The sequence below is a fragment of the Melopsittacus undulatus genome, chromosome 1, assembly GCF_012275295.1.
Source record: "Melopsittacus undulatus isolate bMelUnd1 chromosome 1, bMelUnd1.mat.Z, whole genome shotgun sequence".
Lineage (NCBI taxonomy): Eukaryota > Metazoa > Chordata > Aves > Psittaciformes > Psittaculidae > Melopsittacus > Melopsittacus undulatus.
Genome location: NC_047527.1, coordinates 3,316,187 through 3,343,341, shown reverse-complemented (window position 1 = coordinate 3,343,341; position 27,155 = coordinate 3,316,187). Strand labels below are relative to the sequence as shown.

Genomic DNA, 27,155 nt, shown 5'->3' with positions numbered 1-27,155 from the left:
GAGGTGTCCCTGTCCATGGCAGGGAGTTGGAACTGGATGATCCTAAGGTCCTTTCCAATCCAAACCATTCTATGATTCTATAAGCATCTGTCATGGTTTAACCCCAACTAAGCACCACACAGCTACTTGTTCAATCCTGCCCTGTGGCACAGGGGAGAGAATCGGAAAGGCAAAGTGAGGAAACTCATGCACTGATACAGTTTTATAAGCAAAGCAAAACACACACACACAAGCAAAGCAAAGCAATGAGTTCATTCACCACTCTCCATGGTCAGGCATGGGTTCAGCCATCTCCAGGACAGGCTCCATCACATGTAACAGTGACTTGGGAAGACAAATAGCACCACTCTGAACTCACCCCCTTTCCTGCTTCTGCCCCCAGCTTTCTATGCTGAACATGATGCCATAAGGTATGCAATATCCCTTGGGTCAGCTGGGATCAGCTCCCAACTCCTTGTGCACCCCCAGCCTACCTGCTGGTGTGGTGAGGAACAGAAAAAGCCTTGACATTGTGTAAGCTCTGCTCAGTGATAATGTAACATCCCAGTGTTACGGGCACTGTTTCCAGTACAAATCCAAATCATAGTCCGATACCAGCTACTACGAAGACAATTAACTCCATCCCTACCAAACCCAGCACTGCATCCACCTCTGATTTCACACTAAATACAAATAACCCCAACAATAACAAAAAAACAATGAACAACAAAGAACAGTGATGTACACAGAGCCACAGAAAACCTCCTTTCACTGTGGCCCATCACTTCCCATTACCTACCGACCATTCTCTGCCACCTGAAACCAGCACAAGCAAAGCTTGATACGATCAGTGCACATCCTACCATCATTAGTCATTTATAGAAAGGCCAAAAGAGGGTCCAGTTATAAAACAAGGACAGAGGATGGGGTGAGGATAGATGAGGAAAGAGTGAAAAGGCTGCGGCAAAGAGATCTGCACTGATTCAAAAGAGACTCACAGTCCATCCTGCAGCTCTTGAGTGTCGTTCGAGGTCCCCAGAGATCGAAGGCTTCTTTCCAAAGAGGTCACTGTCAACAGCAGAGAAAGAGAAGATAAATAAGCACATTTTGGCAAAGAAAATAGTACAGATTTTTGTTCAACTGTTTGGTATTTAATTCTAGCATTTAAACAGTGCAGTGAAGTGGTGTTTGGACAAGTAATTCATGAGACAACAGGGACAACATCTAACAATGGCTCTTACCCAAAACCAAATAAATTGGGTTCCTTGGGTGCATAAATGGTGAATCCATGTACCACGCACCATGAGATGATGGGATATGACTCCTTGTAAGGGCAAGACACCCTTCATTCCCTCCATAATAGCTTTAAACCAGAAAAGGGTAGATTGAGACTAGATATACGGAAGCTCTTCCCTGTGAGGGTGCTGAGGCGCTGGCACAGGATGCCCAGAGAAGCTGTGGCTGCCCTGTCCCTGGCAGTGCTCAAGGCCAGGTTGGACACAGGGACTTGGAGCAAGCTGCTCTAGTGGAAGGTGTCCCTGCCCATGGCAGGGGTTGGAACTGGAGGAGCTTTAAGGTCCAACCCAAACCATTCTTATACTAATAACAGATTTTAGTGTCTGGTTTGGCAATTCAGTACAATAAATCCTCAAGGAACTGTCTATAACTGAGCTAGTAATTGTTATCCTTTGCTGGATGGAGAATGTTTGAAAGAATAAATTGGAAGTTTTCACTAATAACCATTATTTTTCTCCAGAACAGCATTCATCCTGCAGAGATCTCTGACATTGTAATTCACTCTCTTCTTCCATCTGCAATGCTAACGAACCAACACCTTGTGCAATCTATATGCTGTCTGTTTCAAAGGGAAAACTTTGCATCATCTGAAAATACTCCTGGGCACACCAGAACAAAGCAGAGTGTGGTCCTTGGAGAAGGGAGAGCAAGTCAATGTAGAGAAAGCACTTATGTAGACACTGAAGCCCTAAGAAGATGTTAATGTCATGTGTGCAACTCCAGAGGGGAAAACAGCAGCTACAGCATCCAGGCATCTTTCTAACCTGAGCTGCAAAGGCAGGATAATTCCAAGTGAAAGCTCTTATTCCCCCTAATGAAGATGAGGTTGATGGAAGACATGGAACTGTTGGAACAAGTCCAGAGGAGGACATGAGGATGATCAGGGGCTGGAGCACCTCCTGTATGCAGACAGGCTGAGAAAGTTGGGGCTGTTCAGCCTGGAGAAGAGGAGGCTGCACGGAGATCTCAGAGCAGCTTCCAGTGTCTGAAGGGAGCTACAAGGACGCTGGAGAGGGACTCTTCATCAGGGACTGTAGTGACAGGACAAGAGGTAATGGGTTAAAACTTAAACAGGGGAAGTTCAGACTGGAGATAAGGAAGAAGTTCTTTACTGTGAGGGTGCTGAGGCACTGGAAGGGGTTGCCCAAGGATGTTGTGAATGCCCCATCCCTGCAGTGTTGAAGGCCAGGTTGGACAGAGCCTTGGGTGACATGGTCTAGTGAGAGGTGTTCCTGCCCATGGCAGGGGGTTGGAAGTGGATGATCTTAAGGTCCTTTCCAACCCAAACTATTCTATGATTCTATAAGACAGATCTTAGACAGTTCTCTGCAAAACCAGTACAGAACTTTGCTACTGCCTGCTTTGGAGATGACTGGAGAAGGAAGCAGTTTTCCTATTGTGCAAATCTGTTCAAGACTTCAATCATTTTACATCAAGGCAAATCCAAGAGCTTTCACATTTGTTAAACAGTTTGGAAAGCAAACATAAAGGGGAAAGAATCTGAGACAGGAATGCAAAGTGCATGGCAGCAATGCAAGAATGCACTTGTAAGTCAGGTGAGACAAGGACTCCAGTTTAAGACCCTATCCTAAAACTTAACCTAATAATCTAATCCAAGCATAATATTTGCACACTTACATAAAGGTCAGTTTTCTGAAAAGGACAAGGTATGCATTCTGGAACAGGATGATGCACATCCAGAAGAGATCACTGCTGTTGGAGTTGCACTGATTTACATAAACTGAGAGTTTGGCACCAGTCGTCTATGCCATTGCAATCCTTAAAATCAATAGGGAATAAGAAATCACTTATGGATGGCAATGGAGACTTAATCACACCTGGGGGCTGCTGAAGAATCCTCAGCTCAGCCTCTCACATCAAGGTAATGGCACTGCACATGGCACCAACCTGTCACAGAGAGTCGTTAATGAGCAAGGAACAGGAATTAGAGAGGGATTAGACCCATTAGATCACTCAGGTTCTCCATCTGGCCAGAACAGGTTTGATTCCTGTGGTTTATCTTCCACCGATCAGCCTTTCAGACAAGAGGCACCAAACCAACCCCTTTACGACTGTGATTTCTTTTACTTATTTATAAGGCATTCACTGAGAGGCAGCTTAGAGCTGTGCACTGAAAGAGATGCAAAACCTTCATTAAAATAAGCAGGAGAAAAAGCCATCAGTAAGACCCATTCACGCAGCATTTGAGCTTCTTTTTGTGTGTTTGGGGTTCTTTTTCTCCCTGAAAGGAAAAAGCAACTAGACCAAAAAAACACAACAAATTTAAGACTTGTGTGAGTTAAAGCATTATCCCTGTGCTAAACCTTGTGCCCAAAGTATTAGAGAAAGAAAGAAGGGACAAAGAATAAGAAAGATCTCCCCCTACCCTGGGCATTTCCATATGAGATGGCATAAATAAAAAGCCTATAAGTTCACGACCTGACAGGAGAGTGATCCAGCAGCACATGAACAGTATCAACTGTTCTGGCTATGATTTTTATGCAACACATGAGGAAGATTTCCATTTTCATAGCAGGAAAAGGGAGCAGGAGGTGTGTATATGTGAGATCAGCTATATAAGAGCTATAAAGATCCCCCTGGGTCAGGAGGCAAATCCTGGACTGCACAAGAATTTAAATCACCCCAAAGGCTCAGACTTCTGCAGAAGAGGAAGGAGAGCAAAGAGGGACAAAGCAAGTGGTGCTTATTACTACTATGGTGTCACTCAATAAAAACTAACAGTTTTAAAATCCCAGCATAAAGTTGACTTCTTGTTTCATTAACAACAGTCATTTCCCAAAGAGAGAAAAAAAGTATAGCCGAGACTGTCCATAACTTGGCATTTTGGGACTCTACCCAACAGAAGCCATGGCAGAGGGGTTGGAATTAGATGATCTTAAGGTCCTTTCCAACCCTAACTATTCTATGGGGAGCTCGTGACATCTCTAGCATCCCAAGTGAAAGAAGAGCATTTCAAGTGTGCAGTTTGGCCTCCAAACACAATGGGGAACGTACAAAAGCCCGAAGAGGCTGGGGCAAGGCAGGAAAAGAAGGAGCTGTAATTGGACTAATGCAACCCTGTGGGATGCTCAACACACCATATCCAGCACAAGAGGAGGACAAACCATCATCTGGCGAGCATCTGCAATGAAGCCGCTCAGCAGCATGTGTGGTGATACTCAAACAACAGCACTGGCTTCTCCTACATGTTCTGAGAAACAACTTGCTGAGTTTCCTGATGAGACCATATGGTACAGCTGTAGAGGACAGAAAGGATCACGGGCATCCTTTCCCATTTTAGAACCCTACAAAGTTCTTTACCTAACGTGGATTAGCTCTGCCCATCAGCAGTACACTCAGCATCCCTCTGCTGAAAAGCTGGACCCACTTTTGGGGTAAAGGCTGTTAAGAAATCACAAAGAAACTGCATGAATCTGACTTTAGCAGATAAAAAATAATATGGGGGGTGATCTGAGCAACAACAGTAGAGTATCTTATGGGCATTTCTTCAACATAAAAGCACTTTAAAAAGCATTATAAATTCATAAATTCATAGATTTTAAAGGCCAGAGAGAGCAATTCTGATTATCCCATCAGATTTCCTGCCATAAAATCTGGTGCCATCACTCCTACGTCAAGACTGTAGCTGGGCTAAAGCGTATCTTATACAAAGACATTCAGATCTTGATTTAAAGGTTGAAAGCCATGCCAAATTCCTTACATCCCTGCAATAAGGAGATCTAATGGCTAGTTATCCTCATACAGAAGCATTGAATTTGTCTAGCCTTGACTCCTATCTCCTGATCTCGTTACGTGTGAGAATGTTAGATTAATGAGCCCTATGCTATCTATTTGATGCCTTTCTTCCCGGAGAGGTACTTACATACCATGATCAAGTCCTCTTAGATGTCTGAAACAGAAGTTCAGATGGCATGCATTTTAAAGTCTCATTTTCAGACTTCAAAGACTTGTCACAGCTCTTCTCTGTACCCTCTCCAATTTCGCAAGCTAGTTTTAAGTACAGACCTTGTCATTACCTGCTTCACAGAGCACTCGATGCAGGCAACTCTTAACAGAAAGCACTTCATCACATACTCTATACCATCTCAAGAGGAGAAACAAAGACCCCCAGAAACTGCTTAAAGAATAATTGAGTGGATTAATGGAATTCTAATCAGGAATAAAAATAGAAATCGGACTGTGGCATTTCAAGAGGATGCACCAAGGTTTCCTCAGGATAAACTCCACTACAGCAGTTGTGATTCCAGCACAGAGATGCATCAAGTCATCCCTAACCTGGCTAGTTTGGATATCAATAGCACACATAGACTTGCAAGCAGCTTGCAAAACTTGACACTGAGCCTTTGCATTGGTAGCAGAGGTGTCACTGCCATTCACAACTACCAAAGTAAAGCTATCAGTGATGGAGCAACCAGGTACCTGCTATTAGAGGTATTTCCATGTGTTACAATAGGTTAGACACTCCGGTGTAAGCCAAGTAGCAGTGATCACAGTGGGGAATTCAACCTGCCACAGTGGCCATAAGCCCAGGTCACAGCACCAGAGTTTTCTTAGAGACATGGACATACTGGAGACAGTCCAGGAAAGAGCCACAAAGATGAGTAAGGGTCTGGAGCATCTCTATGAGGAAAGGCTGAGAGGACTGGGACTGTTCAGCCTGGTAAAGAGAAGGCTGAAGGGGGGAGGGGGTGTCTTATAATTGAATCATAGAATGGTTTGGGTTGAAAAGGACCTTAAGATCATCCAGTTCCAACCAATAACAACAGAAATAAGGAGGCACTAAGATCCTTTCTTTACACCTAAGCCAGGCCTCTCTGTCACCCAATCCCCACAGACACCAAGCAGAACAGACAGGGAAGCTGTCAAGATAATGCAGAAGTAATTTCAAGGTTCAGAATAAAATAAGCACATGGTAATTTTAGATCCTTGTCTATCAGTTGTGTATTTCAGAACTGGGATAGAATGCCATTAACTATCATTCAGCAATGTTAGTTTATATCCGTCAACCAAATACATCCAACCTAACAAAACTGATGAGCCAAAGCATGTCTCCAAAGGAGGGAAGCACTCTATAGCTCTACGGTCCAGGGAGACACAAGCAGGAATAGCATCTCTGCTCCATCTACAGAGTGAAGAATAACAGAAGAGCTTTGGTGTTGATGTTTTTATAAGGGAGATAGATGCTCTGCAAGCTCATGTGACAGGCTCTGAATGCTGTAGCGCTGCAACACATTAGGGAACGAGTCTGGCTGGTTCCACCTTTCTGCATTCTAACTCCCTGTTGTAACAGATGACACAATTAAAAATAGCAAAGGATGTGGTCTCAGCACTGATTCAAATAGATCTGTGCCTGTTTAATGGAACATATGGTGGAATATTTTTACATCTTATCAAGAACGGGCTATTGGACATGTGCTGCTGCTCATGAGATGCAGCAGCAGCGACACTGCATTAATATTTGCTCTCTGACAACAAGAGTTGCCATACAGTGTGTACAAACACACGAGCCATCAGCAGGACAGCACACAATTGATTAAGAAACCTTTCATTACACGCACCATTGGAGTTGATTCGGAAGACGTTGGCTGAAGTCTCCTGAAAAAGTTCCTGTAGTTCGCTGGGATCAATCTGGGTAGCTGTGAAGACAAAAAGGGAGATGTATTAATAGTGGATAACACCATTCACTTTGAAAAGGGCTCCCCTCCCTGCTCATCCTTTGCAGGGGGATGCAGAAGTACATGGATGTTGCCTTACACAGTGTCTCATCATGCAACTTGCACTGGAGAGGCAAATACCTACTCCAGGACCATCGGGATAGTAGAGCTGCTGCTGCAGCACAGCAGATATGGCCCATATGGACTGAGACAGCATTTGTAGGAATCACTAGCCATTGGAATAGATATTGTTTCTGCTGAATAATCAAGTTGGGAGTATCAGAGCCATGAATGAACGACAAACCACAAACACAGCAGCATGGTTAACCATCCTGCCCACAGCAAAAAGGCATACAAGTAGATTCTGCCTTTAAAACAATGGGAGGAAGCAGTGACCTGAGTGCAACTGATACATAGGCTCAAAGGTTTTGAGTTCTCCATGCATTCATATTCCAGCACCCAGGAAAGGTTTTCCTTCTTTCTATTTCTTCCTGATAGCCTAACTGCAAGGGTCAATGAGCCAGTGCCAAGAATTCCTATTGCCACTGCTCAGAAGACTTCTCTGTTACATTCCAAAGGTCTCAATTGGGCCAAGGTGCTCAAATCTGCCCTAGGAGAGCACTGAAGTGAGGATTTGTATGTTTGGGGGTTAAGTTTTATGGGGTGTAGGGTTGCTTTGTTAGTTTCATTTCACTTTAACCCCCCCTGAAACTCTCCTGAGCTCTTCCACAGCTCCATCACCCCCAGAGAAGGAGCAACATGATGTTGGACTGAGCTTTATTACAGAGAAAGGATACATCTTTTAAGCTTTAAATAGACATTTGGGTTTTGACGGGCAATAGTCCCCAGAAAAAGCACTCACTGATAACTATGCCTTTGGCACCAGCTTAATGGCAGCAGCTTTAGAACAGGTTTTCCCATGGTTTAGCCCTATTCTGCCTCCCATCTGGGTCAGCATTTACAGGTTTCCCAGAATCTGCCCTATTTGGAACTTTGCTCAAGTCCAAAAGCACCAAAGGGCTTGTCCACCCTACACACTACAATGCATATAAACAGCCACTGCTATTATCAAGCTGCTCCTCTGAGCTGAAGCATTCCAGGAAGTTGAAGAGTAGCTGTGATTAGTATATTCAAGTCACTGTATGACTTGAATAGGCTGTAACTATGACATATTAGAATCACAGAATGGTTTGGGTTGCAAAGGACCTTAAGATGATCCAGTTCCAACCTCCCTGCCATGGACATGGACACCTCACACTAAACCATGTCACCCAAGGCTCTGTTCAACCTGGCCTTGAACACTGACAGGGATGGAGCACTCACAACTTCCTTGGGCAACCCATTCCAGTGCCTCACCAACCTCACAGTAAAGAACTTCTTCCTTATCTCCAATCTGAACTTCCCCTGTTTCAGTTTGAACCCATCACCCTTTGTCCTGTCACTACAGTCCCTAATGAAGAGTCCATCCCCAGCATCCTTGTAGCCCCCTTCACACACTGGAAGCTGCTCTGAGGTCTCCACACAGCTTCTCTTCTCCAGGCTGAACAGCCCCAATGTTCTCAGTCTGTCTCCATACAAGAGGTACTCCAGTCCCCTGATCATCCTCGTGGCCTCCTCTAGACTTGCTCCAACAGTTCCATGTCCTTCTGCATCCCTCCAGCAGATTGTGTAAGTGTATATTGCACTTGGGTAATCACAATCCAAGAGTGCAGCACAGGCTACAATCTACTTGGCTGGGGAAAAGCTCTATGGAATGAGACCTTGGTGTCCTGTTGGACAACAGGCTCCATACGAGGGAACCGTGTGCTGGTGCAACAAAGAGCCAGTATGATGCTGGGGAACATCAACAAGGGCATCACCGCAGAGATGAAGATGTCATTTACTCTACTTAACACTTGTCAGGCCACATCTGGAATACTGTGCTCAGTTTTGGTCGTCAGGTGTTGGCAGGCTGGAGAGGGTGCAGAGAATGGCCACAAAGATGATCCAAGAACTGGGAAGCTGTGTGAGGAAAGGCTGAGAGAGATGAGCTTGTTCAGCCTAGAGAAGAGGTGAGGGGAGAACTTGCTTATCCCCATGTTCCAGTATTGAAAGGGTGGCTAAGAAGACAACTGGGACTCTCTTTTTGCATGGAAAAGATGAGGGGTGATGGGCACAAGTTATTCCTGGGGCAATTCCAGCTGGACACTAGAGGAAATTTTTCCCAATGAGAACAATCAGCCATTGGAATAATCTCCCCAGGGAAGTGGTGGGTTCCCCAGTGTTGGACACTGTTAAGATTCATCTGGATATGGGACATCTAGTCCAGGTCATGCTTTGCCTAGAAAGGTTGGACCAGATGATCCTTAAAGTCCCTTCCAACCTGCCATTGTATGATTCTATGAAGCTATTAAAACACCAAGCAGTGATGGAGCACAGCAAAAACCATGAACACTGAACAAAGAAAGAAGCCCACTAAATGCACTGCTCAGGTTAGTCCTGAGGATGCTTGAGGACAAGCCCCACATCCCATCAGCACCATCAGGGATTTTCCACTGCTCCTCACACATCTCACCCACAGCAGCACTCACATGAGACAATCCAGCCCTGTAACAGCCGTAAATAAAGTCTTGGATCAGTCTGTCAGGTTGACACAAATCCAGGGCATTAAATGGTGTTTAATCCAAATGTTCAGGGGATCATTGCTAGAGATTTTCCCACTCTTCTCTTCCTGTAGCTCCTCTTAAATCAGCAGTCCCAGACACTCCTTTCCTTTGCTTTATATATGAGGTTATATATATGTAACACAAGAAATTAGCTTGGGCTTACTTGTCCCCCAGGAATTTCACTTGTTACTAACAAGATCCAGCTTTCATTAAATCACTGACAGAAGAGCATCACAGGATAAGATTTTCAGAGCTTTACAGAGTCTGCTAACTCCAGTTTTAGAACCACAGAATGGTTTGGGTTGGAAAGGACCTTAGGATCATCCAGTTACAACTCCCTGCCATGGGCAGGGACACCTCACACTAAACCATGTCAACCAAGGCTCCTTCCAACCTGGTCTTGAACATTGCCAGGGATGGAGCATTCACAACCTCCCTGGGCAACCACACTCACAGTAAAGAACTTCTTCCTTATCTCCAGCCTGAACTTCCCCTCTTCCAGTTTGAACCCATCACCCCTTGTCCTATCATTACAGTCCCTGATGAAGACATCCTATCATTACAGTATCTCTCCAGCATCCTTGTAGCCCCCTTCGACGGCTTGAAATCTCAACCCCTAAATACCCAACAGAAAGCTCTGTATCACCCCCACACCTCAAACAAGTACAAATTACATGAGAAATCAAAGGCAGATGCAGGGTTTGTGCAGAACTTTCAAACAGTTTTGTATGAGAACGCTGCATTGAACTGAACCAGGCCTGCAGCTTCCTCCCCCTGGACCTTAGTATCACATTACAGCCCAGTTTCATGTTGGTTTTGCTTTAGAAAAGCAAAGCAAAGAGTTACAAGGAGTTTTAACTGCTCCAATTTCAAGCTTCAACACATCCAGCAGCGCTGCTGTAACTATTCATGGAGCATTCAACAGTTCAAGCAGACAAGCAAAGCAATTTAAAAGCAGCAGCAGAGAGCAAAGCAGAACTGCATCTGTAGCGCCAAGCGAAGTAAAGACACATGGAGACTGCACAGGGAAGTGAATGTGAACTACATCTGTGTCTAATAAAACATTAAACATCTTCCATGACATCAAGTGGTGCTGAAATACCACGACTCCCAAGCAGGAGCATGAGGTTGCTGATATCCAGGAAACACTTTGCATTCCCCAACACTAATAGAGTACAGGGCTGGGTAAAGATGACTGTCACTTACACTGTGGGTCCTGAGAGCTGTGAAGGGTATGTTACAGAAACCTATATGCAATTTTTCCTCCTTTCCTTCCTTAACTGGACATTTCCAACAGTTTCCATCTATCTTCCTCATCTGCAGAAGCCCCTTGGCAGGGGACAGGACAACCCAACTGCTATCAGGTCAACCCCTGAAGTGGTGTTTTCTTTACTGCAATTGCTAGAACAGCAGCAGCTAACACTGGCAGTTCTGGTATTGTCTTTGCTAATTCTTCTTTATTTTGCCTGAAAAGCTACAGTTATGTTCAATAAATGGAAAGCATAAGCTTGTAAGTACATGATTTACTAAAGCAAAGCGTGCTCACACACACTGTTCAACTACAGCAGGAGAGCTTGGCTGCAGACATGGTCTTAAGGAACTATGCGACTTGAGTGTGGTGAGTTAACACTGCCAAGTCCAGCACTAAACCATATCCCCAAGTGCCACATCTTAAAGTCCTTTCAATGTGTCCAGGGATGGTGATTCCACCACTTCCCTGGCAGCCTGTTCCAGTGCTTGACAACCCTTCTGCTGAAGGTTTTCCTCACATCCTATCTAAACCTCCCCTGGCACAACTTGAGGCCGCCTCCTATTGTCCTATTACTTCTTACCTGGGAGAATAGATTGACATACACCTTGTCCCAACCTCCTTTCAGCTAGCTGTAGTGAGTGGCTGATAACCATATAAGCCTTACACATGATTTTTGCAACCATTACTTCAGTGTTTTCCATGCTTCAATGCAATTCTATCTAACTCATCACACGTCTGTCTTTGGGAGAGACTCAGGATGAGGCCTGGCCAGTGCACTGATGTGGTGTCAGTGCCTGGAACAAAATATAGCCTATGAATTCCTAGTCCACTTCCCTCCATCCTGCTCAGGATAGAGAAGGCCCTTGTGATGTGTGTGGTCATCCCTGGGGCTCTCCAGGCGCTGTGACAGGCATTAGTTCCAACCACCACCGACAACAGGGAAGGAGGTGTCCCTTCCCATGGCAGGGGGTTGGAACTGGATGATCTTAAGGTCCTTTCCAACCCAAACCATTCTGTGATTCTATGATTCTAATGAGGAATGTGAGCAAGCTGGCAAGCAGAAATGCCTTTCAATTCGTCTTCAAGAGGAAATGCAAATGCAAAGCCTGAGCAGGCTTATAAGGTCTTGTCTCTAGTGATCTGGATATAATTAATATCCAAAGGGAATAGCTAGAGGTCTAGGACAACATGAATGGCAAAGGTATCTACAGAAACATCCTTTCGCTTAATGTTAATGAAAACTGCCCGTGTTGCCCATGTTAATCTTCCTTGCCTATTAATTATTTCACACTAATTTGAATCTCCTAATGGCTTTTCTGCAGCCAGGTGAAGTCAATTCCCTCCGTGAACTCAATTCTGCAGCTAAGCCAAAATACCTCAAAAGTTGCAGAAATGGAAGAGGTGAGAATTACAGTAACTCCAATCAAAAGGAAAAGCAGGAAAACCAGGATGAGCGTTCAATCTTTCTACTTACAATACTTAATGTGGTTGTAGCAACGCAGCTCAGCACCTCAGAACTGTAATGCATTTATTCCCCAATGAACCACAAAGAGTTATGTCTGTGGTCTGTAATAGTCACAGAATTCCCACGTCTGCATCTTCGCTCCTTTGAAAGCTTTAATGGAAGTTATAACATCATCCTTTGTTGAAGAAACTTCCAGAAGAGAGTTACTCGGAATCCAAACTCCTCTTTTGTACCATGAAACTCCTGCAAGGAGTAAAGTGGATGTAGGAAGCAACCGGCTTACTATGGTTTCAAACCATCCAGCCCAAATCCTCAGTTGAACTCTACCAGTAAGGATTAAGTACAACTGCACTCTGCCCTGTAGCTTGATTCCTTCACAACCAGCTCTCACCCATCAAGAACCTCATTCCTTTCTCAAGACCAAGGGAGCAAGGCACCAATTCCCCCCCTTGAAGACTTTTCATAGTGATACAATCATACCTATGCAATCCTAGTCTCTATTGAAGACTATGATCCTCAAGAGCCATGTGCCTCTGGCACTGAGAAATGAACTCAAGGGAGAGAAAAACACTGATTTCTCACTGCTGGATGAAGAGTAAGAGATTTGCTCTGAAGCAAAATGCTAAATTTATGTCTTTATTTGAGTTTTTCCATAACTGACAGAAAAATGAAGAGGTGAAAGAAGCTGAAAGAGGCAAAAGGGGAAAAAGAATAAAGACGAAGAAGCAAATTGTCATGGAAAAAAAGAAAAAGCTATAGAAAACAGACAAGAAAGAATTGGTGTATGCACCACTACATACACCCAGCCCAGAAAAGTCCTTTAGCTACTAGTACTCAACAGCTTCCCAGGGTGCTCCTTCCTATGCATCTCCAGTGTCTCATCCCATGCTTCCTACCAGCCCTAGACCTCTTTTACAGCAAGAACACTGGTTTGCTGTTCAGCCACAGGAACCTCATTTATCCTCATGACCTCTGCTCTGCTGTTGAAACCGGTCAAGAAAGCTTCAACAAATACCAAGGTAGAAAGGATTTGGTAAGAGCATGTTTGGACAAGGCTCCTTTCCTCAAGGAAAAGAGCTTAAAATAGAAAGGGAAATGGAAAGGAATGAGAGAAACAGCATCATGTCTAATGTTGTGAAGTTGCTCCTGGCAGGCAAGCTGAGGAGGTTTTTATTTCCTCCTGTTGAAGTCGGAGTGAAATAAGTGATAAAGGGAAATGTAAGCAAAAATCACACTCATCAGGCAACATGCTTTTCATCAGCACTGCAAAACGTGATGCTGCTGCACATGGCAGTGCTCTAAAGCTCTCTGAAACAGATCTGTACAGTGACTTGTATAGAAGACCTGGGTGTCCTCAGCATAGCCACAGCACAACGAAGGGGCACTGAGGGGGTTACACATTGAATAAATGGGATGAAGCCAGTGTTTGGATCAATCCTATTCCAACACTCCTGCTCACACAGTGGGGTCAGTGTATTCAAGAACTCAATTACATGTGGGTTAACTCAGGAGTTCAGTTTGCATTAATACAGACTCCTGCTCATTTTTATTTGGAATAACCTCCCTGGTTTGGCCAAGTTTCTCCTGAACATACAAAATGCAGTTTCCTAAGGCTTAGAAATGAAGCTTTACCTGAAGGCATCTCAGCTGGAAGAACCCATTTCATTCCAGCCGCCGGAAAGGGAGATGAATTCAGGTAGTGAAGTACCTGCCTCCTGTCCCCAAGAGAAAACTGAGAAGCCAGCAGGTCTCTCACCCAGGCCTTGCCCTAAAGAAGTACCTTACTTCTCCAACAGATACACTAGCAGAATAAGAAGAGAGAAAATGAGAGGAAAAAAACACACATCTACTTTAATGGAATGAAGTTTGGGTTGGATATAAGGAAGAAGTTCTTTACTGTGAGGGTGCTGAGGCACTGGAATGGGCTTCTCAAAGAAGTGGTGAATGCCCCATCCCTGGCAGTGTTCAAGGCCAGGTTGGAGTGAGCCTCGGATGACATGGTCTAGTGTGAGGTGTCCCTGCCCATGGCACGGGGCTAGAACTGCATGATCTTAAGGTCCTTTCTAACCCAAACCATTCTATGATTCTATGATCTACCACAGCTATAGTAAGTTGATTGAGGAAACTTGAGATTTAATTTCTAAGTCAAGTGCAGGAGCTCAAATTCAATGAATGGGTAAGACTAAGGATGGAAAGGAGGAAGGAAGAACCATTTCAGGTTGGCAAAGATCCTACCTAAGCCTGCATTTTATTTCTTGGGCTCTCTAAAGCAGAGTTTCAATACATTAACCTTTTTAAAGCCTCTGAGATTTGTGCTTTAGTTAACACGTCCCCAGAGATGTAAGTGGTGCTATTGTGCAGCACAGGGTACCCCCAGCACAAGTCTTCCTGGTAGGAGTTATTAAGTTTTAAGTAGAGCTCAGCATGGCTTTTTCTGGTTAAGATCCTACAGAAAAAAAATGAAGCTATAAGTATATATATATGTATATATATATATCTCTGAAAGGAATGATAAATACAGAGCTTATGCCAAGGAAAGCCTGAGAAGACAAGGAAAAAGGCTGTTTGGACAAAAGCCTCCCATGTAGGTCAGGTCTAAAGCAGTGGGACCAAAACTGTGTGGTTTGGCAAGTGCCTGTGCTCTGGTGGCACAAGAGGCATTGTAAGGGATAGCCCCAGGCATGGAGAATCATCCCTTACAGAAACCAATAGAAGGTAGAGGGTGAATATTAACTTGCAGTAAAAGTCAATCTCAGAAATGAGAGAACATACAGAATTAAGGCACTATCTCTTTCATGACACAGCTGAGGCAAGGGGCTGCACTCAATCTGTGCACTTCCACTGGAAATCAGCCAAGGGAGAAGTTATTTCTTAAACCATTTACATGGAGCATTATACCCACGGGTGCTTTGCCATGTTCCCATCCTTCATTTCTTACCATGAAAGAAACCTCCCACAACAACTCCAAACACGACACCAAATCCTCAGCTACAAAAAGCGAATCTGTGTCCACCCAAGAAGTGGTTCACAGAGAAAAGGAAACATTAGTTTAGACTGGATATAAGGAGGAAGTTCTTTACTGTAAGGGTGCTGAGGCACTGGAATGGTTTGCCCAGGGAAGCTGTGAATGCTCCATCCCTGGCAGTGTTCAAGGCCAGGTTGGACAGAGCCTTGGGTGACATGGTTTAGTGTGAGGTGTCCCTGCCCATGGCAGGCAGTTGGATGATCTTAAGGTGCTTTCCAACCCATATCATTCTATGATTCGATGATTCTATGATTAGAAACAGTAGGAAACCTAAGATGCTGCTAAGGCACTGGCACAGGGTGCCCAGAGAAGCTGTGGCTGCCCCATCCCTGGCAGTGTTCAAGGCCAGGTTGGACACAGGGGCTTGGAGCAACCTGTTCTAGTGGAAGGTGTCCCTGCCCATGGCAGGGGATTGGGACTGGATGAGCTTTAAGGTCCCTTCCAACACAAACCATTCCATGTTTCTAAGTTTAGTTATCTTTCTACAGTGCAATCAAGATTCAATCAGGTTTGCTTTGTATTATTTCTACTTAAGATGTTTTTATTCTCTTTTCTTTCCTTCTTTAGCACATATGCTAATAATTAACTGCTGAATAAGAGCAAGACATTCAGTGCACAGCTAATACTGTTATCTCCTGGGACCTGCAGCTCACCCTATGTGTCTAGGAAAGAATGACTGTACTCAGTGCCAATGCATCAGCTCACATACAGGAAGCCTGGCTAAGGAGATTTGCAGATGTGCTTGTCAATGTATTGGTCAGCTTTGCCAAACCACTTTGGACCCATGTCCCAGACAGTACATCTCCATGTTCTGATAGCAACAGTCAACAAAAAACCATCCCCCAAAGCCATCCACAATTAAAGCAAGCAAGAGAAATACTCAAGTAGTCCACCAAGAGAAGAAATTCTCTCTAGAGCCAGCATTAAGACACACACATTGATTCTGTCCCCACCAGGAGCAAGTGCAGAGGTGCCTCTGAAGGCAGATTTCATGGCTCAATGGCAAAGCTATGACCAAAAGCCTGGAGATACTGCACACACCATCTTGACAAGGAGCAAAGAAACCCCAGGCAATCAAAAACAGCATTAGAGAATGCTTCTGACATAAAGCATCACCCACAAGATGGGATGCATCAGCCAGTAAAGGAAAAATGCCCCATCCCTGGCAGTGTTCAAGGTCATGTTGGACACAGGGGCTTGGAGCAAGCTGCTCCAATGGAAGGTGTCCCTGTGCATGACAGGGGGTTGGAACTGGATGAGCTTTAAGGTCCCTTCCAACCCAAACCATTGCATGGTTCTATGAGAAGGGGTGAGATGAAGCAGAGATGCTCGCAGCGCCGCTTCCAGCTCACCGTGTGGGGGAAAAACACTTCACCAAACCCATTTTAAAAGTTCCAACCAACCCAAAACCTTCACTACATTACTACCCTACCACATTATCATTAACAAGGTCCCTGCTTTTTCAAGGACAACAGAAATACATCACAGAATTTCCAGAGGCCAAGTTACACTTTGTGGCTTTCAGTCTTCTCCAGCTTGTTAAAGATGCTGGAAAGCAAACAGTGGCCTGCAATACAATCCTGATCCTCTCTAAACCTGTGTTAAACCATATTATGGCTAGGGAAAAAAGCACATGTCCTTATCCTTTACTCCTTTTTAAGCAGCAGTTAAAAAGAAAACAAAACTAAGAAGCAACCAACTCAAAAACCCCACACACTCACTGCCTTTTGATTTCTGCAAGAAGATAAACAGCAGCTCTTGTTGATTTAGGAGAAGGAAATGTCAAAGACCCACAAGGCTGTTACTAGAATAAAAGCCCATCACTTGCTCGATATGGTGGCAACATAGAATCATAGAATGGTTTGGTTTGGAAAGGACCTTAAGATCATCCAGTTCCAACCCCCTGCCATGCACAGGGTTGCCCCACACTAGACCGCGTCACCCAAGGCTCTGTTCAACCTGCCCTTGAACACTGCCAGGGATGACTAATAGCAACCTGAAGTTCAGGAGAGCTTAACAGCCAATGGGAAATGAATTGGTGGGATTCATACCCCTATTTCAATCACTCAAAGATCTAGAATTAAGAGAATCCAGACAATTACTTTCCCCACAGACATCCACATTGGCTGAGATGCTCTTGTCCAGACAGGAGGATGAGGGAGAATGTTGATTATCGGTAATGGTTAACTGTGAAATAAGACTTAAAATACATGGAACAACAGGAGAGTGAACTGTGCAATGGATTAAGAAGCTGCTAATTCTGGCAGAGTGCGGAATGGTGGCTTTGGTTGGATAGTTCCATAATTAGGAACTTCTCTCCCATTTTTAAGCAAAGGGAAGGCAAACTTTAACGGGTTTTGCATAATTCTGATGTATCACCAAAGTGCAGTTAAATAGGTTTTAGGGGTTTTTTTCTTGTCGTGGATTAGAAGAGCTCAAAAGACAATTCATTTTGGATTGAAATAAATCAATGTACTGGAAAATACCAATTCATTTGCAAAATTTCCTATCAAATCCCATGACTTCCTTCATTCCAAGACGGAAGGTCTAATAATGTTCTGTTCTTCACGCACCAAAGCAATAGCAGAAACCAGCATTAAGATGGCACCTACCTGTATTTAAAAAGGATACACAAGTCATAAAATCATAGAATAATTAGGGTTGGAAAGGACCTTAAGGACATCCAGTTCCAACCCCCTGACATGGGCAGGGACACCTCACACTAAACCACGGCACCCAAGGCTCTGTCCAAACAGGCCTTAAACACTGCCAGGGATGGAGCATTCACAACTTCCCTAGGCAACCCATTCCAGTGCCTCACCACCCTCACAGTAAAGAACTTCTTCCTTATTTCCAATCTAAGCTTCCCCTGTTTTAGTTTTAACCCGTTACCCCTTGTCCTTTCACTACAGTCACTGATGAATAGTCCCTCTCCAGCATCCCTATAGGCCCCCTTCAGACACTGGAAGGCAGCTGTGAGGTCTCCATGCAGCCTTCTCTTCTCCAGGCTGAACAGCCCCCAACTTTCTCACCCTGTCTCCATACAGGAGGTGCTCCAGCCGCTGATCATCCTCGTGGCCTCCTCTGGACTTGTTCCAACAGTTCCATGTCCTTTTTATGTTGAGGACACCAGAACTGCACACAATGCTCCAGGTGAGGTCTCACGAGAGCAGAGTAGAGGGGCAGGATCACCTCCTTTGACCTGCTGGTCACGCTCCTTTTCATGCAGCCCAGGATACAGTTGGTTTTCTGGGTTTTGGGTTTTGTTTGTTTGTTTGGGGCTTTTTAATGATGATGTGGGTGACTGTAAGTAAAACCTGAGTGAAAGAAGGGTTTTGTTTGCACTGCTGTATTCCTAAGGTAATCTGCAGTCCCATCCTAAAGCAAACAGACTCCAGCAGCAACAGTATGTGAAAAAACAGAGGAATTGACTGCAAAACAAAGGGGAAAAGGTTAATCTCACACTCACTCCTGGAGCTGCTGGAAATGCAACGTGAAAACAGGCAACAAAGAAAAAGAAATGGTGAATCTAAATATTTTTGAAACATCGTTATTTAAAGATTTATTGGTGACATAAACTACAAAATGTTGTTTTTATTTTTAAACTAGCTCTTAATCAGCCTCTCTTCTGGCCTTATTAATGCACTCAGCAGTAATTGCCTTAGAAAATATCTTTTAAAAGATCCAGGCTATTAATGACAAATTGGAGATGATTTTTGGTTTTAGTTTCTTTTTTGCTGATTGAGTCCATGTGATGTGAGGAAATGGCATCAGAAAAAGATCATCCTACAAATAAACCTTTAAACGCATAACCTTATCCCAGCTTTCCAGTTGGAAACTCCCAGGTAAATGGGAGCATTTTTCACTCCTTGTAAATTATAATAGAAAGCCAACCTCAGCCTGGAGAAGAGAAGCTGCGTGGAGACCTCAGAGCAGCTTCCAGTGTCTGAAGGGGGCTACAAGGATGCTGCAGAAGGACTCTTCATCAGGGACTCAATGATCTTAAGGTCCTTTCCAAAGCAAATCGTTCTACAATTCTATGATTCTATGAAATTATGGATTCTATAAACAGAATCCTGAAATGTAAACTCAATTACCAAAACAACCCCCAAAGCATATTGGAGGTTAGTAAATAGAAAAGAGCAAGAATGTGTGATTCCAGCAGATAATATGTATAATTCATGAGATTATCCTTACTACCACTGTATCAGAGAGGTTCCAGGGTTGGGATAAGTCATTAATCTAACAAGCACAACGACAGAGAAGAGATTCAGCGTATCCATAGTGGTGACACTGATGGCAATTAACAGTGCAGTGGGATAAGGGAGCGTTCTCCTCACTGTTTTAGCCACTGCACCCAATGAAGTCAATCAGAGTCTCCCCACCCCCTTGACATCTGCAAGTCATAGAATCACAGAGCGGTTTGGGTTGGAAAGGACCTTAAGATCACCCACTTCCAACCTCCTGCCATGGGCAGGGACACCTCACACTAAACCATGTCACCCACGGCTCTGTCCAACCTGGCCTTGAACACTGCCAGGAATGGAGTATTCACAACCTCCCTGGGCAACCTGTGCCAGTGCCTCACCACCCTCACAGTAAAGAACTTCTTCCTTATATCTAACCTGATAAGTTAGATATAAGGTTCTCCTTATATCTAACAGGTTCCTCTGTTTCAGTATGAACCCAACACCCCTTGTCCTATCGCTCTGGTCCCTGATGAAGAGATGCAATGTCCTGTTTCTTATAACACAACTGCTGCTCTGGTTACACACTGAAAAGGAAAGAATGGTACAAAAGACCCAAGCTTATCTCCCTCTCCCTGGGATTCACATAGACCAGATTCTGAGTTTCCTGACCATGACCAACTTAGGGGCAAGCTCTCACATTGCTCATCACTAGTGAGAGGGTCAACATGGGCAAACATTAGCCTTGTAATTTTCATATACAGAGGCATATTCACTCAGCAACAGCCCTTCCTCATCTACCAAGACAGAAGTAGAGGAGAAACATCATTTACTGCTATTTGCTAATTAGACTGAAAATAAACCTCACTGTTTCAAAGGCAATTTCAGGCACAATCTCTTGAACCTGTTAAGGTGCCAAGCAACCTCTAACCCATGCAGAAGAACACAGCTCATGGCAGTGCTAAAGTATGAAATTAAAAGAGAAATTAATTAGAAGCTTATGAAAGGCTACAGAAGAAGTGTAGTTACTCCACATGTAATGTGATTTGGACAATGAGCTTTGTAGCCATATTTGCACAAAAAGGATTGCATGGGTATTAATGTTTATTACAGGTTATTATATTGTCCTCTGCACCTTTGTAAAACCAAGAATATCCCTTCATATGGGTAAAACATGAGCAATGCACTGGAGGACTGATCCATCCTCAGGGCCATTTGTGCACTGGGTTGCGAGACAAAACCTGGCCTTTTGCTGCTTAATCCAGCAGAGCTTTGCTCTCTTTGTCATTCTGGCATGACTCATAAAATAGCTGCAGACCAGATTTTGCTCTTCCTCTTAATCAAAAAGACTCCATTATGTACTTGAGCTGAGACTTTCTCCCTTTCTTCCCAAATCAGAGACATGGGTTGAGGCATTTGTCTAAAATTTGCCTAAAGAACCCACGGCACTGCAATCCTGATGAGAATCAGAAAGAGGAAGCGACAGGAAACCGATGGAGAAAAGGCTGAATTACATGTTTTACACAACTGGTTTATTAGCCAAAGCATTCTGATTTAGGTCAACAGAAACAAATGCCAGACTCAGTAAGCTGGTTTTAGCTGAAAGCTCTTGTTCTTCTTCCCTTTACTGTGGCTGAAGCAGCCCATTGCAAGCTTTCAGAAAGAAATGTTTTGACATTTTGAACCAAAAGATTGTGTATTCTCAAAATTTGTCCACATTGAACCATGCAAAAGAGTAAGAAAACTAGAAAGAAAGTTTTTTCCTCAAATATTTCAGTCAGTGCAACTCTTAAAACCATAGAATCATAGAATGGTTTGGGTTGGAAAGGACCTTAGGATCATCCAGTTCCAACCCCCTGCCATGGGCAGGGACACCTCACACTAGACCATGTCACCCAAGGCTCTGTCCAACGTGGCCTTGAACACCACCAGGGATGAAGCGTTCACGGCATCCTTAGGCAATCTCTTCCAGTGCCTCATCACCCACACAATAAAGAACTTCTTCCTTATATCCAGCCTGAACGTCCCGTTTCAGTTTAAACCCATTAACCCTTGTCCTATCACTGCAATCCCTAAAGAAGAGTCCAAACTCTTCTGCTTTTTGTTTCCATTCTCAGATAAATTCTAAACATATTTATCAGCCAAAAGGAGGAAAAGCTTTAAGAAGCAAATAAAAATCAAGTATTTACAGCACCCCACTGAGTCCCAGTACTGCTGCTCGTGCAGAGACGAATAAGAGGAAAGGCAGAGCAAAGTGATGAAAAACAAAATACATCTGAAAGGATTTGGCTCCAAAGGCAAAATTCCTGGAGGTGCGATTGTAGCAATGGGACAACAGGTGATGGGTTCAAACTGAAACAGGGGATGTTCAGGTTGGATATAAGGAAGAAGTTCTTTACTGTGAGGGTGGTGAGGTGCTGGCACAGGGTGCCCAGAGAACTGGTGAATGCTCCATCCCTGGCAGTGTTCAAGGCCAGGTTGGACAGAGCCTTGGGTGACATGGTCTAGTGTGAGGTGTCCCTGCCCACAGTGGGGAGCTGGAACTGGATGATCTTAAGGCCCTTTCCAACCCTAACCATTCTGTGATCCTATGTGCAGCCTCCACAGGAGCTAATCCTTTAGCCCCTTTGGAAAATCTTAATGAATCCCAAAGATGACATTCTGGTAGCAAACCCAAGGAATACCATGTTGAACTCTTCCATGGCTTTCCTCCTCTTGTAACCTCTCTTCAAACAGCCTTGCAATCGTTTTCTGACACTCTTTCCATGATACGTTGCAGCAACTGGGTTCAAAGAAACCCTTCCCCATAAGCACTCCCTATCAAATGCTATAAAGGGGTTAACACTAATGTTCTGCACACATACAACCATTACCTTTTTGTATACTTATTAAATCTGAACATATTAGCAGCATGTTGCCAGTACTAACTCTGTGTTTTCATCAACACCAATGTTACAGCAATAAAATACAATATTCTAGCAAATATTATAGAATATTCTAGAATATTGTCCAGCAGACAATATTATAATAGCAAATTACAATATTCTAGAAACAGGACTTCTGCCAAGTCCCTGCTCCCCAGTGTTCCTTCATGCTGCTGTTGCATCAACCATTGTTAAATGCTTGGGCACAAGCAGCTCCAGCCTGTGCTTAGTGTAGCTGGGGCTGGGGGTTTATCCATCCACAAGCTAATAGCAGTCACTCAATGGGGACCTCTCTTGGGTGCCTGTCTGGGGATGCTTGGACAGAGCCTTGGGTGACATGGTCTAGTGTGAGGTGTCCTTGCCCATGGCAGGGAGTTGGAAGTGGATGATCTTAAGGTCCTTCCCAACCCAAACCATTCCATGATTCTGTGCCAGCCTTCCTTCTCCTTCCTTTCATCTCCTTTTGCCTCCTTTTCCTTGCCCTCACTCCCTTGGCCTCTTACTGAAAGCTTTTTCCACTCACCACTTCCCAAGTGAGCAGCACCATGCAGAACTGATGGGGCAGCTCGGAAACACTGAGATGTGCCTTGGCCAAAATCACCTCCTTGGTGGTCCTAAGAAAGAGTAGGTTAAAAGCAAAGGTCCCCCTCTGTCTGTTGCCAGGATGGTGCATCCCCAGTGCCCACGTTCAGCTGCAGCAAGCTTCAGCCAACACTTCCACTTACCAGCATAGTCTTGAGGAACCTGGCTCTGGATGATGACTTCCAGAGGTCCCTTAACACACATAGAATGGCTCAACCATTCTATGGCTCCTCAACAAGCCATTCTTCTTCAAAAGAAGCAGTGAGGAAGATCTGAGTCTTATAGTCTTCTTTTGTAATCACATCCTGAATCCCTGCCTTCCACTCCACTGTGCTGTGCACTGGGCAGCAGAATGATGGACCTGGGGTATGTCGTTGCCCAAACAGGTAAAATGGTGCTGCTCAGGGGCAACCAGCAATCCTTAAGTGGTGAAAAGTTGCCTCTAACAGGCTTTTCATCACCTTGCAGCTCCCAGAAAGTCTTTGCACAAGTCCCACTGGGTGACCACAACATAGATGATGTAGATCATGTAGTGCAGCGCATGGATACAGTGGAAAGGGGATGCTTTGCAGACCAGCTTGTCCACTGCTGGTCTGCACTGGATGAATTAGGTTGAAGAGAGCATGGACAAGACTACACTGGGCACACAGAAGACAAAGCAACCAATTCTCCCTCAAAATAGAAAACATCTCCAGTTGGACACAAAGACAAGAAGTCTTGAAGGTCTCAAAGGCTTGCTTAGGAGGTAGGGACCAATCCTTAAACATCCATTAAGTTCAAACGAGTTCATGGTCTGGTTGGAAAGTTCATCATCTGGTAACGTCCCCCCAGAATAGCCTTAAATCAGAGTCTGGCAGTCTCAGTCACTCACACTCTTGTCCCAGTCCCTGCACTGTGCTAATTCCACACTTGAGATGGTTTAACATCCCCCAGAGATTTGGGAAGGAGGTCAATCAGCACTCCTCTTCCAGTTCATTGTAACGAGCAGGCCAAGCAGTTAACATCAGTTAGTTTAAGTGCATTGGTTTTATCTGAAATCCCTGCTGCTGCCTTCATGCATGCACACACATCATTGAAGCTTCTATAATTGGAGCATCACAAGAGAGAAGGGATTTGTAAGGAGAATGACACCTCTAAGGTGCATCTTTCTCAGAAAGATGTTGTGTGCATGTCTGGGGGAGAAAAACTTACACATTCAGGAGGAAAGCCTCTATAATGATGCCACCAGGAATTAACTGGGTATTTAATGGGTTTTGTCTAAAAAGCCCAGGTTGACTCAATGATCTTAAAAGTCATTTCCAAGCCAGTTGATTCAACGATATACATACACAAAGATGCACACATGCAGACACCCCTCAGTCCCTCGTGCTTAATAGAAGACAAGATACACATAAGACAACCAAAATATTAGCCAACAAGCTAAGCAGAGTCTCTCTAGACACTGTGGATGTGTTTACAGTGCAAAGCATGAGACCTATGGTAACAAGCCTGGAGTAAGTTTGCATAGGTTGAGATTTACTAAGAGCATAGCATGTAGTACTCTGGTATATACTGGTTGCTCCAAAGCATTTTGGTCTACCAAATTCCCAACCTCTTCTGTTCCCAGACACTTAAAAGAGGCAGGATGTGCTTGCTGAGGAGTTGCACCTACCAAAATGCTCCCACCCACAGCCAACCAAAGGCTGCTGCTGGGTTTAGTGCAGCTAAAATGCACTTGCACAACCCTGACCGGGGTCTCAATTGAGTCATGAGGGCTTCTTTTGTGTCCCTTTTTGTCCCCACAGACCCATGCCAGGGATCTATGGTAACATGAAGAAGAGCCCCTCCAGTCTCTGGATCACCACACATGAGATTTGGGATTGGTTTTGCAAGCTGAAAGAGCACAAGACCTTGCCCTGTGCAAGCTGTGGGCAGGAGCAGGGTGATGGTCCCAGACATGGACAACCAGTAACATCTGAAGCTCTTTCCCTGTTCCACTGAATCCCATCTCCTCTTTCTATGGGGCTTGGAGTGGAAAAATCCCCTTTATCCTGCCTGTAAGATTACTGGGTAATGCATTTGGGTCCTCGTTTTCCTTGCCAAAAACAGGACAGGGCACTTCCCACTTATCCTGAGGATAAATCAACTTCTGATGCAAGAAGCTGAATCTACATCAAATAATACTGCAGTAAGTTCTGAGCATCCAGGTGATCCAGAAAGACTGACAAAATAATCTCATGATCCCTTCCAGCTTTAAAATCCATGATTGCGAGAGTTGAACTGCATGCCAGGAAAAACCTATAATGCTGTTTACCATTAATGCCAAGCCACGTTTTCACCCAGGATCGTGGCTAAACAACAGAACTCCCAAACTTCCAGTAAGCTTCTGCACCTAGAAACTGGCTGAGTAGGTGGAAAACAACACTTTATAAAGGAGCATCTTCCAGCAGGAGTGCGTCACTAAAAGCATGCTTTGTCTAAATGAGTCGGGATTTATGTCTGGGGGCTTCAATGCCACTGTCATAAAACAGAGTGAAAAACACAGCATCACAAAGTCAAGCTTCTTGTGCTTCCATTGAAAAGCTGAAGGGTTGCAATTCTCCAATGGGTTTTAGTTTGCTTTAAAAACAAAGTCTATGTGCATTTGCATCTGAAGCCGCTGCCCTCATACACTTGCTAATTCAATCACAGCTCTATTACAGTCGCTCTGGTCTCACACAGGAATTGGCTGCTTAGTGGCCATAAGCTAGATTCAGCTGACTGCTACAAGGCAGTGTTTTGCACACAATAACTAAAGCACAAACCTATTCCTTCTTGAATGCTGAGCTCCCTCCATGCCATTATTAATGACACCTTGTGGAGCAATGATGAGATTCACAGTTTTCTGTACTCCTTCAGATGTGAGGAATCACCAACATTCCCTCTTCCCACATTAAAAAGAGATCCAGTTTACACCAGCAGCCAATAGCATCACATTAGCAGAGGACCAGATTATCCTGTTTCTCTTCATGTTGAACCCTTGGGATGTGCCATCTGTATTGATGAGGCTCCAGAAGACCCCAAGGGATGCTCCTGTGCTGGCACTCGATTACACACTGCTGCATTGATTTGTACAGCTACAACAAAACTCCTTTTACTTCCACTGATGATAAAGCCTTGGATGTGGACAGGGGTGGTGGGATGTGGAGAGCAGCCTATTCCCAACACAGCCAATGCCTCTAAACAGTGAAAGACTCAAACAGTAGCTACGGTAAAAATCATACACAGTTGACATTATTATATGGTCATTTCCAACCCTAATGATTCTATGATTCTATAATGGTGAAGCACTGCTTGGAGAACAGCTTCACAAAACACCCCAAAGTACCAAATAAGAAGCATGTTTGCTGCATGCAGAAAGTAACCAGAATCCTACCTTCCCAGGAAGCATTTTGGTATTGTTAGAAAACAACTCCAGGCAGATGGTGAGCTCCAGGACTCAGGATGAGAGAGAAGAGTGCTCTAATCCCTGGCTGGGATGTGAAATCAGGTCAGATATTAGCTAGAACGAGATGGAACAACCTAATGTACAGCAATGTGGTCCAGCTGGGGCTCCAGCACACAAATATCTGTATGGAATGATGATATTTTCAGAGACAATCCATAAGGATGCCCACAGAACCCTGCAAAGGTTTCCTGCCCCTTGCTTAGCTATCATCTGATTGCACCTCCTCTTCCCCCATCTCATAGAGGGCAACTTCCTTGAGGAAATCAGCCTACCTCGGATAGGGGATGGCAGATTGAACCTGAGCTGCAGAGAGCAGCACCATGCATGAGAAAGGCAAAGCTTCCTGAGTCAGGATGTTCACACCACGGAGGTGGGCCTGGAAATCCTCCAAGTGCATGTGCCTTCAGCCTGGCATGGGCAGCCTATCTCCTGCTGCTGGGGGTCAAGAGAGACCCCCATCCATTCACCCAGCCAGAGCTGAAAGCGCTGCACAGAGCAGCGATCCATTAGGGATGCAGCCTGCAGAGCTGAAACAGAGCTGGAAGAGAGGAAGAAGCCAGCTCAAATAAACAGATAATTGCCATTTAATTCCCACGTATTAGATTTGGCAACACTCACATCACGGTTAAGTCAATAATACAACTTTGACTCCAGCTTCA

The 27,155-nt window shown here is 44.4% G+C and overlaps 1 protein-coding gene across 2 annotated transcripts in view; it reads right to left on the bottom strand.

Annotated features, from left to right (window-relative positions):
• The window catches only part of TSNARE1 (t-SNARE domain containing 1), a 380,410-nt gene that overhangs the window by 316,859 nt on the left and 36,396 nt on the right, over positions 1–27,155 (bottom strand). For both annotated transcript variants that reach the window (XM_034063960.1, XM_034063963.1), the window contains exons 2-3: positions 6,855–6,932; positions 978–1,047 (exon numbers count right to left, since the gene is read on the bottom strand). In XM_034063960.1, coding sequence (XP_033919851.1) covers positions 978–1,047; positions 6,855–6,932 — 148 coding nt within the window. The remainder of the gene's footprint in view (positions 1–977; positions 1,048–6,854; positions 6,933–27,155) is intronic.